The sequence below is a fragment of the Sparus aurata genome, chromosome 3 (genome assembly GCF_900880675.1).
Source record: "Sparus aurata chromosome 3, fSpaAur1.1, whole genome shotgun sequence".
NCBI lineage: Eukaryota > Metazoa > Chordata > Actinopteri > Spariformes > Sparidae > Sparus > Sparus aurata.
In genome coordinates, this window is record NC_044189.1 from 9,318,438 (window position 1) to 9,330,293 (window position 11,856).

The 11,856-nt window shown below is 40.9% G+C and overlaps 1 protein-coding gene across 1 annotated transcript in view; it reads left to right on the forward strand.

Moving 5' to 3' along the window:
- Positions 1–11,856, forward strand: part of crybg2 (crystallin beta-gamma domain containing 2) — a 50,228-nt gene that overhangs the window by 4,724 nt on the left and 33,648 nt on the right. The window contains exons 2-3 of the mRNA XM_030411954.1: positions 5,148–5,244; positions 10,904–11,059. Coding sequence (XP_030267814.1) covers positions 5,148–5,244; positions 10,904–11,059 — 253 coding nt within the window. The remainder of the gene's footprint in view (positions 1–5,147; positions 5,245–10,903; positions 11,060–11,856) is intronic.

An 11,856-nucleotide genomic window follows, 5' to 3' on the forward strand; every position in this document is an offset into this window, starting at 1 on the left:
GAGATGAATGAATCTACAAAATAAACTCACAAAAGTCAAGAAATTAAAGTATGTTACTTAAAACAATACGGACTGTACACCTTCTGGTTTCAAGTTTTGCTCTTTGGCTGAACTGAGATTAGCTTAATCGCCTTGTGAACTCATTGTCGAACACACTTAAAATACGACATAAATTAAATAAAACTCACCAAAACCATCTTGGTTTGTCTATCCGCAACAAAATCCACGCTCTTCTCAACCGCTGCTGATGTCAAACTCTCTTTCTAGCTGATTAGCTAACGGTAGCTAACTAAAGCCAAGGATAGCTAGCAGACAGCAGCAGGTGTCAGCTGCCTTTGAATTCTATCTGTGTTTTAGAAATTACACCTTTACCTGCAGGAGCCAAGATGTCGCCTCACTGTAAAGTCCATTCTCTGTATCAGTGATGATTGTGAAAACAGTCTTTTAGTGTCAAACTCTTGCACATACGTCATTCTTCACTGTGAAGCCCAAACATTCAATTAAAAAGGTAAAAAAAGAAAGTGAAAGTGAAGTCAGTTTTACTTCTGTCGCCTGCTCCTCATGTCCGCTTGTTACAAGCAGCTTCATACAATAGAAGTAAACATTTGAATCTCCCAACCGAACTGTCGGCAAGTTGCGTTATGGGTAATTTAGGACTCAGGGTTTCAATGAAGAAAGATGCATGGGGGGAAAAAAGACGATCTCCGGTTCTGCTGCATAATTGTCCCATCTTTCAAAAGACTGTCCATTTTGAGCTCAGTAACGTTGTAGAGGTGCAGTAGAGTTTAAAGATTGATGATGTGTGGGCTGAGGCTTACTAGAGTGAACGTATTAGCATAAACAAATATTTCTGTGGAGGATGATTGTAACCACCACACACACTAAGCCGAGCCTGTCTGCTGTACATTACGTTTATATATTACATGACATCGTTTCCCTATTATGTTGTGCTGTCAGGTGTAATCCACACCTGGATTAAGTTCCTAGGCACTGTTGCCTTTGAGTGAATGGAGTTCCACATTAATCAGGATGGATGGCAGCTGTACAAAGCGCAGGACTTTGACAGCGGAGTCCAGCGTTTGTCTGTGCTTAGGTTTTGACAAGAACGCTTGAGTTAAGGTCGTAAGAAAGATTGTGACTTTGGCTACATGTTACAAATCACATCGTCAAAACCATTGTCTCTCCCTCACCCGACCCATTATAGAGTCAAACGCTGTGTGGTCAGTAGAGGCGGAAATAGAAAACCTCATCTGGTCACGTTACGTTTCCTCCTGCACATATTTGCTGTTGCAAATTAGCTCGAAAACAAATGTTGTGTGTGTGAGACAGATTGACCAAGCGGGACATTTTATAGTAGTCAAATTAACCTACCGTTGCTCACCGATGACAAACTATATCGCCACAATGTTGTTCTTTAATGGCTGACACAGACACTTATAGGGATACATCTGCAAAAAGCTCATATCAGTTGGGAAATCATTGTCTGGAATTCATTCTCAGACAGCATTATGCTTTGCTTTACCATTGTGTGGCCGTTATCGACAGACCAGATTAAATAGCAGTAGTTAAAGACAGCTTTGTCGTTAAAATCAATGGTTGGCTGCGAAATGTGAATCAGTGACACTGCTGTCAAGTTAATTTTTTGTCCGTTCCATTCGGTCTTTTCTTCTCGCTTAAATAGGAATATTGATTCCGTGACTAAGAACTGCCTCTCTCACATGATAAGATCTCAGTAAAACAAAAGATGCAGGTGAACCCTCGTTCAGCGGAGGGACCTCTTCTGTCTCTGCAAACCCTTCTCAAGTAATTTATTGCCATGATATTGGAATTCGTGTGTCACTTCTGTGCACAACATCATCTGATGCGAAGCGGTCGTGGAGTAACTGCACGCCTTCACATTTTTTGTTCCGTCTTTACATGCTCTTGTTTGCGAGTTCAGAGTTCAGGAGCAGTTAGCTGTCATCAGGCGTAGCTGCAGGGTGTCTTCCCACAGCTGCCACAGAGCCATGATTATGTTTTATGATCGACAACAGAGAGTGACGGTGAAAGCAGCGTAGCAGTGTGCCTTTTTTTTAATGAATGTATTAAAAGCAGAGAAGGCAGTGATGAGCACAACATCAGCTAACTGTTGCACATAAAGTAATATCTGTGTGCTCTCAGCCATTCAGATACTTAAACATTTAATGACTTGTAATGGCTAAGTAGTCGTACTAAAGAGACTAACTATAAAACAGAGAATGACCTTAAAAAAGTTCTTATCCCAAGTGTCATCCACCTTTTAGATTGATTGTTTTTTTGGTTCCCATTAGCTCATGCAAGGCTACAGCTGCTTTTCCTGGCATCCTTAAGTCCTGTTTATGCAGGTCCAACACGCTTGAATATGGAAACCATGGCACCAAGAAGGGCAACAGGCTTTGAAGCCAGGTTTCATTGTGGCCAAATCGTGTGATTACATCGTTAGAAAACACACCCAAAGAAAACATTCAGTCCAATAAAATGTATAAAAGTCTAAAAGAGCCATTCAAGTTAGCCAGCTGCTAGCTTGAATTTGCCTGCTCGGTCGTTGGATGGCTCTAATGCACGCGCTCTATGAGCCCCACACCACGTAAGAACCAGGTAAATTTATAGCTGAGCAGCTTTCTTAGGATTTAATGGGGCTCCGCCTCCAAAGCAGTGTCAAGATTTTAATATAACGTCCTTGGTGCAATGTATCTGGAGCCAGCAGTTGGATTAGCTTATCTTAGCATAACAACTTTAAAAAGGGAAAGGAACCCAGAAACAACCGGCCTCTGTAGCGTGCAGCAGGGATGACGTGTTTTTGTAGGCTAACTTGGAAATTGGCATCATCGTGGCTCTCTCGCCAAAAAAAAACCTGTTGGATTTTCCTGGATTATTTTAGAAAATTTAAACTGTGGCTAGCACAAGTTTATGTTAGTGTGAGAGTTGCAAGTAAAATAAAAAGCTGATGTTAAGCTATAAACAAACTTCACTGCAGTCGCATGACTAGCTAGCTTACTTGGGCTCACATAGGCCTATGTTCTGATACATTAACAAGAATTATTGTGTTTATCAGCTTTAGCAGTGCTTGTAGGTGGAGTGTGTTACTGTGGGACAGTGCCAGGTTAGCTGTTTCTCCCTGTTTCTATCTTAATGCTAACATTTTACGATATATGATGTATATGTTAATGTTCTCAAATCACCTCAAACCACTTCATGAATGCGGTGACCGGGCAACAAAATTAAAATAAAGATAGTTTTGACATGTTTTGAAATGATCAACACCATTTTATTAACAGTTACATTAAAAACAAGAAGGGATAAACAACACATATCACATGTAGCTTCATCAGATTCCCTCCATCAGACTTATTGTGACAGTATTAAGGGATGACTATTGGTACTTTCCCCAAATATCAAAACATTGAAAATGTGATAAATGCGAATATGACTAGATGAGTAAAGATTTAGAACCGGTGGAACAGTTTGGTAAGTTGAGATAATGACATCACTTTACTGTAAGTCAGCCTTTAAACTAACACCTATACCACATCATGATATAAAGATATCCACAATCAGAGGATATCCAGTATCTTAGCTTGATAACGATATGTGATGAGCTGTCTCTGTAAGTCGAGCGAGGCGTTTCCTATTTCAGTGCATCTGCATACATCAGACGTGGCTTCACTGTAAGCTGGTGTCTCTCGGTTTGTAGATAAAGATGCAAATGTCTTTTAAAGCGTTTCACTGCTGTCGCCCTCACTTCAGCTCCCTCTGGCCTCTCACTCTCGCTCTCAGTCTTAGTCTTATGCAAACATCCTCACATTTTATTGCGCAGCCAGAGAACGTACAGGCGGCTCTTTCATCCCTCGGTTACATCCTGTTGAACTTCATCCAAATCAATATATTCTTTGGATTCCTGTTTTTTTTTTTGTTTTTTTTTTACTGAAGAACAGGTGTTGTTAGTTTACGGAGCGAAAAAAGGCTTTGTGTGTTTCCGGGTATTGTGGTTGTGTTGACATGTAAACGGAACATCGCCTAGGGACAAAGATATGACTCATCCTTTTATTATCTCTGGACATGTTTTCTGACCACAAAACGGCTCTCGTGTCGCACACTGTAATGGTTTTTTACTTGAGGGGCAGCGGCGGTGCACAACAAATGGACGAATACGCAACATTTGGAAGCTTTTTAGCTATAAAAAAGTGTGTTTATACCTCTGTCTTTTAGATATGAGTCGTTGTGAGGCTGTCTCATTATGCACTTGTCACCTTCATGGCTACAGAGGAAGGACGAGTTCCTACCTGCGCAACCACACGTGAAATGTTGTGCACGTTTGTTGTGTGTTTGTTTCTGTGGTCTATGAACCGCAGCGCTGCGATTAATGCTTGCGTGTCATGTGGCTTCCTGTTTGCCGTTTTAGTTGTGCAAAGGAGAAAAAAAAGCCTTTGTGTGTGTGTCTGGTGTGTGTATAAAGGGACCTTTGTAATTTGTCGCATGTGTTGACACTTATGATTATTGATGGAGCCGCTCTGTTGACTCTGAAGCCCTCGCAGCCTCGCACTGACGCCGACGTATCAGGGCCCGAAAGCCTGTTGTTTCCAGAACAACGTGGACAAAAATGTTGTTAATAATCTTATTTAAGCTACCAGTTTCTTCCAAGTGTAGTCCCCGAGCAGGATTTATGTTCACCTGATGACATATTTATCCTTTGTTCCACACAAAAGTCATACCTAAGATGGAACGCTGCTCTAAGACACACAAAGTCTCTTTTCTGCTGAGCCGGTTCTGCTCCACATTCCCTCAGCAGTGATTCACGGTTTTCATTTTACTGAGCAGCATATTTTCCCTCTTTTTAAGGAAGCACGGATCACACTGCACCCACTGGATGACATATTTGTATGATATTCCTAGTGCAACGCCTCGTTGCAGCTCAGCAATGTGCCGGGACAAAGATGTCCAGTTTTTCTAGGGAATCCCATTTTGTTCATCTACCGTGGTTCAAATATACTGTTGATTTACTCACTCACCAATTCTATCTGATGTAGTAAAAAAAAACATCCAAATACAATTCTGTCTGATGTATTTTCAAACTGATTCAGTCGGTGGAGACTCTCCTAATGTCGTGCGTTACGCTTTGTGCCCCTCAGTGCTGTTGACCCCGGTAACGCTGACGAGAATGGAGAAGCCTACGCCGGCAACATCAACAAGAAGTCTACTCTCTACGCCACTGCGCCCAGGTCAAAGGTCAGTCAGCGTGTTTACACTGTCGATCTCTCTTCACAGGTGCTTATTAAACGAGATCAAACCCCAGGTGCACGGCTGCACCGCGCACAGACGATGCGCTCCCGAGGGTGTAATTGAGGACTGTCTGCGGCTCGCTCTAAAAGCACCCAGAGGACTTAAATGAAGACGGTTCACACCCGCTCATTTTGAAGTCTGACACTTGACCGACCAATGGTGTGGCTCTCAGCGCTCTCGCAGTCAGGGGACAAACTTTCTCTTCTAAAGGGCTGGCCCTGCTTCACCGCCAGACAGCATTACCACCATTTAAGTCATTTTTCGATGGTGCAGTCGAGCCGAAATGAGTTTTGACTGGATCGCGTTAAAGGGTAAATCCACCAATTCGACTCATTTGACACATTAAATCAGTTTACAGGTCTTAGGGATGTACTGCAGTGAAAACATAGTATTCTTCTTTCTTTAAAATACCTAGTGCCTACACTGAGCCTCATCCGGTTTAGTGGAATCTGAGTATCTGTTTAAAAAAGATTGCCTTTAATTTTAAAAGCAAACCAGACGGTTACACATCCGTACACCTGATGGAACGCCTCGGCACGTAAGAACATCGCACCGAATGAGTTTAGTCACAGCAGGGATTAGAACTCATTAATGAAGTAAATGCCATGATTACGCCACTATGGCCATGAATGTAACTAATGCGACGATGGCAGCTCAAAAGACAAAAGAGGATGGCTAATTGCCGGACGAGCAACCAGTTTTTAAGCTTATGCTCTGCCCTGCCCTGAAGTGACCCCCTTTAAAGTAAATTGTTGCCAGCTTCCTCATCAGTTTCGAATGAAGCCACAGCTTAAGTCTTTTCTGTAATATAGATTCTGAATGTAGAATATATGTTTGACTGATCGAGAATGTTTTGAGACAGACATATTGAATGGCTGGGTTTACCCTTTTATGACGAGCCAAACTTTTTACTCTGGGGCGTCAAATATGCGGCCCGCGGGTCCAAAACTGACACCATTCTATGACTTTTTTTAAAGTGTGAAAAAAGATAATGTATTCCTCATGCACCGCATCAATAAAATGTGCTGCGATTCCAGATTTGTCCACTAGGGGTCGTGCTTTTGTCAAGCATTTAGGCTGCTGTTCATTCAGGAGCCACTGATGGAGAATTTCTTTGTCAAAGTACAGGTGCCCCGGTGGCTCAACTGGTAGAGTGTGTACCTCCACATACAGAGGCTGTGGACCAGGGCCCGGATTCAACCTGTAGCCCAGGTCTGCTCAACAACTTCTTTAGAGGGCCAGATTTCAAATAAAGTAAAGTGCGAAGCAGCCAGACTTTTACAAAGCAGGCCAGACTATATTTTTCTTTTTTTCTCTATGTATTTTCCCAATTGAAAAATAAATATTAAACATAGGTGTAGGAAAAAAACAGGCCTCTTTATTCTTTTGTTAGTTAAGTAGGTTGTCAGTTTGACTCTGCTTAAACAGCCTGGGTTCAAATGTTTTAGTGAGATTAGACTATTTTTGTACTGAAGCCGTAACTGTTATGAGTCAAACATGTTATTTTTTTAATATACAAAGTTTGTCTTGAGATCTAGAGAAAGTCATCCCATCGTCTCGTGAAAACAACTTTTGTTATACAGTCATGACATAAATAAGATAACAACCAGAGTAAGCCCATAAACTAATCTGAGTCTGATGCTCCCAGACCTCTGAGAACGTTGTGTTCTCTCGCTCTGCAGTCCGGGAGGATGATATTAGGTTGAAACTTGATTTTAGCCCCTGTGGCTAAAACAACACATGTCAAGCGCATGATGGCAGCAGCTTTAAATGTAGATTCTAAACTTGATTTTGCCCCTCAGGTGTTTCACGTGCAAACAGTGATGGAAATGGAATGACAGAAATCACTCAGGATCCTCACAGATGGATTATTTGGGATGATAAGACTAATCGTGACTCAGGCCTGTATGTTTTCCTTCAGCATTCTGAAGAAGAGGCCGTAAACTTGCCTGAACAAGATTATTCTTGGGGGGCAAACGTTGCTTGTCAAACGTTGAGTGAAATGGCCCCCAATTAGGTGACTTCAACAACGACAGTTTGCGTTCCACCTTTGGTTCGTGGAATCTCCTGCAGGGTCTTTTTTGCATAACTGTGACCACCCTCACGTTCATAATCCCACTTTCACGGATAACCTTGATACGTGCCAGTCAAATAAACACAATCGTATTTACCCACTGGTATTATTTGATCCCACTGGGAGTTGCACCCATATAGAGACTCACAGCTGACATGGGAGTCCCCTCTAGAGGGAACCATACCTCAAACAATAACACACAACACAGTCTGTCCACAGTCACTCGTGGTTGTTGCATACTTTATGTCCGCAGCAGAAGTGGAAGATGTGCTCCGATCTTGTACTAAAGTAAAAGTGTAGAGGTACTCTGTTACATGGGAAAGGCATTCATTTAAACTGTTATTTGAGGAAAATGATAAAAGCAGAATGGCATATTTCAGAAAAATGCTTCGTAAATAATTTCATTATGATTATTGATAGATTAATGTGTTCATCACCTAAAAGCGTTTAACTACTTTATATAGTTTATCCTGCTTCATAACTTGTGAATCAGTAAAGTTTCATCCTTATCTATGAAGACATAGATTGTATTGATTATATTTGATCATATTTGTGTTATTAAACTAAACCCGCAAAAGAATCAGAATCAAAAATTCCTTAATTAGTCCAGCAAACGGGGAAATTAAGGGAAATTTGTACATCACAGCAGCCAGAGGACAGTTCAATATAACAATAAACAATAATGAATGTAAAAAATTAACAATATTATGACGAGTTAAGACGAAGAACTAGAGCAGAAATAGAAATAGAATCGTTTACACATAATATGTATTAAAGTAACGAGCAGCAGAAAAATGAAATACTTAGTCTAAAGGACAAATGCTTGAAAACTGAATTTGTTAAGTTTTTTTTTTCCATTTTATTTCATCTTTATTTGATAAGGACAGATACATTATACATGGACAGCTGCACAACAGCTATATAGTACCGATGCATCACACTTGATTCTGTCATTAGAGGGGCCTTATTCCATCCAGCAGAGGGAGCCGGAGCTTTACTAAGCAGCAGCGTTAGAGTGAAGCTCAACTGTAATCCATTGATTTGTTAGAAGCTGCATACAGAGAACCATACTTTAAAACATTTTTTTGGTGTACGCAATAAACCACTCTGTGTAGTTCATGGTCGTCATAGTCGCTCAAGACGATGCACACGTTCATGCAAGAAAAGTACATCTAGAATCACACAGGATGGGACTGAGGATCATTGAACACTGTGATGATGAGCTCAAACGCACCACCAGTAGAAGAAAAGCGTCCTATTAGCCTTTTGTTTTGCTGCGTGAGCCACTGACGGTCAAGGTTTAACTGAGACAAGGAATGCCACAGGTCCCTGTTTATTTGCATAACTGTACATGTACAACAGTGAAAGGGCACATCCACTGTGCAAATAGCAAGCACGAAACAATTATGTATATATAAAGCTAAATTCATGGAAAATGAACAGAATATCAATATAATAAAAATAACGTAAAGCTATATACAGGGGACATTGATGGAAAATCTCAGAAACTGTATGTTTCTGTAAAATCAAGGCAGAGTTGAGTCAAGTTAAGTCAGCAGTGTCATCGAATATCATTTACATTGTACATTTATGTCACCAGTAATAACACAACTGAGCGCATTAGGATCCATTTCCACTAGTCATCATGCCTAGTAATTGTAACAGCTGCGGTTTCTTCCTCAATGACTTGCTGTGCAAAGGCGCGGCGTGTAGTCAGTTGTTTGAAACGTTAACACAGAAACTTCGAATTTAGACAGTGAAACTTTTGGCTGGCCAAACGGGCACTGTGGTTACGACTGACAATGGGATTGCAAGATCAGTGCCAAAAGGTTGTCTAACAGTGGCACGATCCCAGAAGAGTCGTGCCTTGTCTTATTTATTTTTTTGTTAGCTCCATAATCTCGCTCTAAATACTGAAATATAGATCCAATGGGGTTTTTTGCTCCTTAATCTGCATGAGGTTTACCGCTTATGATATATGTTTTATTTGTAAGACAAAGACGGTTCTTCACTTACTTCAGAAGTTCTTCTTTACTTTATGTGAATCAGACAAGGTTTATTGTTCTGATGTAGTGATGATGATAAAGTAAATGCTGATTGTACAATCTAATGGCTATAAAGTTATGATATAATTGGCATTCAGATTGTTTTCCCCTCCGCAATTTTGTCTGAAATCTCCGGGGGAAAATTTAAGCTCGACCACTTTATTACACCTTCACGTTTCCACACAAAGGACATGTAGATAGGACTGAAATACTGAAATACTGGCCTGTTCTGATGCGCTGACAACTTGATATATTAGCCTTGTCTAATGGAGAGTTACCCCATCCCATCCCCTGCGAACACAACTCCACTTCTGCTTCTGGCACTTTCCAAAACTATCTAGCCAAGAGGAAAGAATTCAAGCGGGTACACCCACTTTAAAAACCTGGCAGATTGCACTGACACACAGATAAACTCGTGTTTCCTTTGTCACCTCGCCTCAACAAAACATGCAAATATGATCACCGGAAAAGTCCTGCCTCCATCTTTTCCATTGATGTCTGTTTGCGTGATTGGTATCTTTTTGAAACATGTGGTGAGGGAGCACCTAAGGTTTACACTCATCTCAAATCATTTGCGCAACAATAATGACACAGTGTAAAGAAATGTAGACGTCGCCTTTGTCGGTTGTGAGTTGAACCTTTAAAAATGTTTCTACCCAAACTAAGCAGTTGGTTCCCAAGATTATATGGTGATAATCCGACTCTCTCTGGCTGCATAATGGTATTTGCTACACATCCCTCATATACCGTACGCTAGGTGATACGTAGCAGTGCATAAAAGGAACAGGAAGTTGCGTTAAGTTGTCTATTTTTATTCCCAGCACCTCCACTGCATCATGATGCCAGATTAAGTGGATCGTGTTCTACCAGTCCTCCATTTTTTTAAAGGGCGAGGCAGCTTTTTAATGCTTGGAATGAAGTTTGGGTGTCAACTGTTTTTCTTGCTTAAATGTGTGTGGAGGTTTTCTAATGAAGCCTCTGACAAGGCTTTAGACATTGTTAGGTATGTTTGGTATGTTTGTACAGTTTACATAATGTTTTACAGGTATGCTAAGCAGGGATTTCCTCATGAACAACGTATAGACCCGATGGAAGTTTGTTGTGCTGTGTATGTGTCTGCTTTACCCCCCAACTCTTGTTTATTTGATTGTGTTCCGGATGTTTTATTGACGGCAGTGATTCTGGAGAGAGATAGTTGATTGTTGGGTCTCATTCCAGGATGTCAAATACCAACGCTTTAGGTTGGTGGCTCGCCAACCTAAAGTGTCGGTACTTGGCGGAGACTTTCTCCAGAATTGCTTACAGGACCTGTTCAATATTGTTATTCACGATCATCAATGGACAATTCCTGCCTAGTCAGCCTCTAATAAAGATAGGGACTGAGATAAAGTTACCCTACCAATACTTGATCACAAATTTGTCAAAGCAATACATCTCTATTTTCTCCTTCACTTTCTATCCCTCCATCACTTTCTCCTCCTCTCAGAGCAAGGAACTCAGCTACTCAGAGTTGGACCTCCGCAAGCCCAAAAGGTTCGCCACCTTTTCTTTTGGCCTTAGAAAGAGGAAGAAGAGAGATGAAGAGAATATGTCCAAGAGCACGTTTGGCCTTCACGGCCCAGGCATTGAAGAGCAAGAGAAGGTAACCTCAATTCCATGTTTCCTTGCCTTCTATTTGTATATTTGTAAAATGTGGTGCATCAGCTCCCTGTACAGATATAGATTCATGTTGTTTTGTGTGACCTCTCCATCACCCCAGTTTGCGCCTGTTGTTTATTACCATTATATTTATGCGGTGTGTCTGTATTACCAATGCTGGGTTAAGCATTTGTTTTTCTGTAAAATACACCCAGGACAATCTTTCAAAAAGCCAGAAGGTTTGTTTTATTGACACTTACAACTGCCTTGCCTCTCTGGTGTTTCCAGAATCCTTAGAGACTAATTACCCATCTGTGTGAACTGTTCTTCCATCTGCTTCACAATGAAATTGTGTCTGTTGAATTTAATCCCAGGTTGTGAGTCAAGTAAACATGGAAGAGAAAAGTAAACACAGAAACAACATATATCCTTGAATTGAACTGTTCAAAGGTGTTTTCTTTTGACCAGCGGACAGAATATGCTTTTGATCCAGATGTTATGAAAGTCTTTAAAGCAGCTATAATCAATAGTTTTAGGGTTCGGGTTAATGACGTATCAAATGACCATGACAGTCCCGCTCACAGCTCTTATGGTGTCATTTTGGCACTGAATATGCACTATACTGCTGAACAAGAGCAAGAGCAAGATATTTTCCCCAGGAGTCGGTAGACACCAAAAACATCAGCGAGTGTTGTTTAACAAACTTCTGTTTTTTTGTAAGATCACCAGGGATCCAATTGTCATGATGATATAATTATTGTCTGTTGGAATGATAACACGAGACTGGTACAAACTGGTATT